The following is a 4,800-nucleotide window of genomic DNA, read 5'->3' as shown; positions in this document are numbered from 1 at the left end:
CTAGAGCTGTCTGGCTAGGGTCCTGCAGCGCCTGAAGGAGTCACTTCATCCAGCTTTTCCTGGGTGAGTGAGGCTGTTCCCCCTAAGGCTGGGGCTTCTGACTCTAACTCCATTCCTCCTTTCTTCTCTCCCAAGCCCTGCCACCCTTAAACCAAGAGGAGAAAGATCCCCCTTTCTCCACTCCCCTTCCTCTACCCTGTGTGCTTGCCACCCTGGCCTCAGAGGGGCAAGAGGCTGACACACTTTTCCCATTCCCCACCATGTTCTTTCCACATCCCCAACAATCATAGATGAGAGGGAGTTCTCAGAGAAAGGGCAGCATCTGCCATTCTGGTTTCCTAACACCAGTGGTCCAAATGTCTCCACTGCTGCCCTATCCCATAGAGAACATCCATCTTCCCATCCTTGGCTGGAAGTCTGTTCCCCTCTCCAACCTTACATTTCTGGAACTTCCTGAAGGAAAAAGATGGGTCTGATCAATTGGGAGAGCCATCTTAGCTGGCAAAGTTGCCAGCTGCTTAGCTGCCTTTGTGCAGGACTCTGGGAGAAAGCTGATGCTCTAGAGCATCCTCCCCTGGCACAGGCCATGATCTTTCAGGATTTAGAGGCCTGGAGGCCTGAGATGAAGTGCAGAGTGGCAGAAAGGGAAGAGCTTGGGGAACATTAAAGGTTCTCTGAGGAGCCAGTTGGCCAGGCTGATCCTTGGAGGAAGGTGAAGAGGTTGTAAGTGGGAATGTCAGGGTCCTTGAGTGCTGTCCACTGTCCTTGAGAGCAGCCCTGCCATGGCCCGCTCGAAGCTATACCTCCTGCTGCTGGTGCTGCTGCTGCTGACTGGCCATCCTGGGCCCTCAAGGGCTCAGCATTGGTCCCATGGCTGGTACCCCGGAGGAAAGCGAGCCCCCAGCTCATCCCAGGACCCCCGGATTGACCTTGGGTCCTCAGGTGAGTGATAGGTCTCCCTCCCCTGACTGGGAGGAAGAAGATGCTGGGCGTGGGGATGAAGGGACACGCTGCAGCCTCTGTTCCATTCTGAGAAAATGTTTTGGGTCCTGCAGCAGGTAGCCTACTCCAGAGTGATCACAGCCTCCCAAGTGATGCTATGGCATCTTCTAAAGACCCTATGCCCTGGGAGGGCAGGACCAGGGCCCAGTGGTCCCTCCACAGGAAGCAGCACTTGGTGCAGACACTATTGGTAAGTGGGGTGAGACCTCAGCATTCAATTCCAGCCTCTGGTCACCAGCAGCCATCCTGACTGGGGGCTGGGGAGAGGAGAACCACCATTGGGATTCTCCTGGCCCCCACCCTCTCCGGGTTCTCTATTCATTAGTGGAGTAGGATGTAATGGTACTCCCTAAATAAGAGTGGCAGCTTTGAGCCCCTCCTGGGGCAAATATATGTCAAAGCAAAATATATGTCAAAGTGGGCAGCCCCTCTCCCATCCAGTAGGAAGAGGGCAGCGGCGATCAGAAAGCCATAGCCCAGGACATCTGTGGGGAAGTGGCTGATTACTCCCCTGCAAATCCATCATTACTAAAGAAGAAAGTCTAAGCTCCAACGAGGCCTACCAGTCCTACCTGTCGCCTCTTAAGAGCTCAGGACTTCACGCATCAGGTTTAGGACAGACAGACAGCCTGCCCACACGTGGAAGATCCCCACGCTGGGTCCTCAAGCTCCTGTGGGAGGGGGCGCGTCTGACCCTCCGGGCGGGATGACAGGGGAGGGGCCCGGGAGGGACCAGGACGCCCAGTGATTCGTTCGCCCCTCTCTCCGCAGAACGCAGCGCGAGCGCAGCGTCCCGCCGCCTTTCAATAAAAAGTGTGAACTCTCAAGTTGTCTCGTGCGTTCCCTCCCTAGACCACCCCAGCTGAGAACCCCAGGGAGCGGGACGGACAGGGGCGGCTGGAGGGCAGAGAGACGGCGGAGGCCGCGCCCCGGAGCGCCCCGCCGCCGCTGCAGGGGGCGGGGGAAGAGTAGCGATCGTCGGTTGGGTAGCCGCGTGGTAGCTCCGCCCATGAAGGGGCGTGTCCTCGAAGGGCGGGACTGGAGGCTGCAGATCCCAGGGTGCTTTGCGACCGCTTCCGGGCTGGGCGTGAGCGGACGCCGGCATGCTGCGCGCGCTGAGCGCCGTGTGCGCGCGGCCTCCGTGCCGGCCTCCGGCCCTGTTACTGTTGCCGCCGGCGCGCAGCCGCAAGACCCGCCATGACCCGCCTGCCAAGTCCAAGATCGGGCGCGTGAAGGTGCCGCCCGCGGTGGACCCGACGGAGTTGTTGGTCGTGACGGAGCGTTACCGGCAGTACCGCCAGACCGTGCGCGCCCTCAGGTGTGTGTGCCCGCAGGCCGGCGGCCGGCGCGCCCCGGGGGAGCGTTGGGGCGGGCGGCAGGGTGCCGACTGGAAGCGCGTCCCCGCCCAGGCAGGAGTTCACGTGGGAGGTGCGGAGGAAGCTGCAGGAGTCCCGAACCGGGGTGCTGGAGCGCAAGGTGCGGGAGGAAGCCGCCGAGCACCAGAGGCTGATGGCCTGGAACCGGGCGGAGAACCAGCGGCTGCACGAACTGCGGTGCGTGGCGCTCGGGGCGGGCAATCCGGGCCTGGGGAGGCAGGGGTCCCGCTCAGCCCCGACCTTCCCCCTCTCCCCGTTGCAGGATTGAGAGACTGCGACGGGAGGAGCTGGAGCAGGAGCAGCGGCAGGCCGAGGAGCAGGCCCGTCGAGCCCTGGAGGAGCAGGCTCGGCTGCAGCTCAAGGAGCAAGAAGTGCTGCAGCTGCAGGTGGGGGTGGGGCCGAGGTCGTACGCTGGCTGGGGAGAGAAAGGAGTGCCAGCAGGAGCAGACAAGGGGAAGGGCTGCGCTGGGCTTGACCTTGAGCATGATAAAAAATCATTGAAGGATTGGAAGTTCCAGGTCAGGGTTGACTCGTGAAACCTGAAAGCAGGGGAGTGATCCCACAGTAGTAGATGGAAGAGAGAAGGACACGTTTGAGAGGGGCTTAGGGGAGACCAGGAAGTGATAAGGGACTGAGTCTACCACTGGGGACAGAAGGTTGTCACAACTAGTGCTTGGGGTTCTGATTGAGGTGTCCTGTGGATGATGGTGTAAGAAAGAAATATGGCAAGGATACCTGGGATTTTCTAGGACAGCGGGATTCTGAAGAGGTCCTCGGCTCCAGGCACCCTTCCCCAGAGACAACAGGAGCACGCTGTGCCTGGCATACAGGGCTCACATGCAACTGGCCTTTTCTCTCCTCATAGGAAGAGGCAAAAAACTTCATCACCCGGGAGAACCTGGAGGCACGTATAGAAGAAGCACTGGACTCTCCAAAGAGCTACAACTGGGCCATCACCCGAGAAGGGCAGGTGATCAGGTCGCAGAACAGAGGCTCCTAGGGGCCCAGTAGGGACAAGTGTGTATGTGTGTGTGGGAAAGGGAGGGCTAAGCTTGCTCTGGAGCAAAGCACTGCCTATGAGAAAGGTTTGGCCTTTCCTGGGCAGCTCTCAACCTCTGGTCTCAAGCTCATCATCACTTGGCCAGAAATTCCCAGAACCACAGTCATATACAGCCTCAGGACATCAATAACCCTAGAGTGGTTTCTGTCTCACAGGGCAACATCCCTGCACATAGACAGGGCTGAGATACATGAGCCACTTGTGACCTGCTGTCTGCTTTTGTAAATAAAGATTTATTGGAACACAGCCTTCCTCATTCATTGACTGCATTTATACTGGTACCATGACAGAAATGAGTAGTTGCAACAAAGTCTGTATGACTTGAGGCTTTAGGATACTAGCTCCAAATGGGGATAGTCAATTACCTAGTAATCGACATAAGCTAACCAATGACGGAGAGTCTGCTAGACATTGCTGGCCAAGGTTTGGTGTGTCTAAGACCCTTTGAAAGCAAGGGAGACTCCATTTCTCCTGGTAGTTCTGTGTGCAGCTTCAATGATGTACACCATTTGTGGTGCTCCTAGTGTTTTGGGACCACTCAACAAATGGTGTTGGTGCAGGAGGCCTAGTTGGCCAAGGCTTTATGAGGTCAGGGTGGCTTGGCAAACCCTTTGATGATGCCCAGCATGGAGCTGTGACTCCTTAGTATTTATTTCCACTGTTGATGTTGATGCAGATCCTCCTAAAGAAATAGACTTTGACAACAACACATAGCCACCATCCCAATGCTGGGATAATAGGCTGCTGATTGGTCAACAGCACTTCTCGGTGCACAGGTAGACTCAGTTCCTACCCAGTCCCAACTGCAGTTATGTGACATCCCATGATGTCTAGCAGAGCCCTGGACAGTTAGATGGGCGTGGCCTTGCTCCAAAAACACCAGGGGTGCTAATGATTCTTGCCTCTCCAGTTGATAGAATGTATCTCCAGCCCTGCATTACAGCTTGACAGTTCCTCCCAGAATTACCCTTACTTCAGCTGTCATGTGGGCTTTAACTTCCTGTGTTCTCAGAGTAGGCCTATATATGTCCGCTGGATTACAAGGGTCAGAATTTCCAGAACCAGGTAGCTCAGTGGTAGAGTGCTTGCCTCACATGCATGAGGCCCTGGGTTCGATTCCTCAGCACCACATAAGCATAAAAAGCCAGAAGTGGTGCTGTGGCTCAAGTGGTAAAGCACTAGCCTTGAGCTGAAGAGCTGAGGGACAGCGCCCAGGCCCAGAGTTCAGGCCCCATGACCGACAAAAAAAAGTTTCCAAAACCATACTTGGCTGCAGGCTGGACCACCTACAAAATCTCTTGCTCAAGGTAGATTTGGCCAGTCACTGGTGGTTCATGCCTATAATCTAGCTGCTCAGGAGGT

General features: G+C 56.6%; 1 protein-coding gene across 1 annotated transcript; it reads left to right on the top strand.

Moving 5' to 3' along the window:
- The first annotated feature begins 2,088 nt into the window (after positions 1-2,088).
- On the top strand, positions 2,089-3,684 carry Mrps26 (mitochondrial ribosomal protein S26). Its single transcript, XM_070007746.1, has 4 exons — positions 2,089-2,320; positions 2,412-2,555; positions 2,641-2,764; positions 3,244-3,684. Exons 1-4 carry the CDS (start codon positions 2,106-2,108, stop codon positions 3,376-3,378), a joined length of 618 nt encoding a protein of 205 aa, XP_069863847.1. The 5' UTR covers positions 2,089-2,105; the 3' UTR covers positions 3,379-3,684.
- The last annotated feature ends 1,116 nt before the right edge of the window (positions 3,685-4,800 follow it).

This window comes from Dipodomys merriami, unplaced genomic scaffold (genome assembly GCF_024711535.1).
Source record: "Dipodomys merriami isolate MVZ:Mamm:240054 unplaced genomic scaffold, mDipMer1.0.p SCAF_7, whole genome shotgun sequence".
NCBI classification, from domain to species: Eukaryota; Metazoa; Chordata; class Mammalia; order Rodentia; family Heteromyidae; genus Dipodomys; species Dipodomys merriami.
This window is presented reverse-complemented; position numbering and strand designations above follow the sequence as displayed.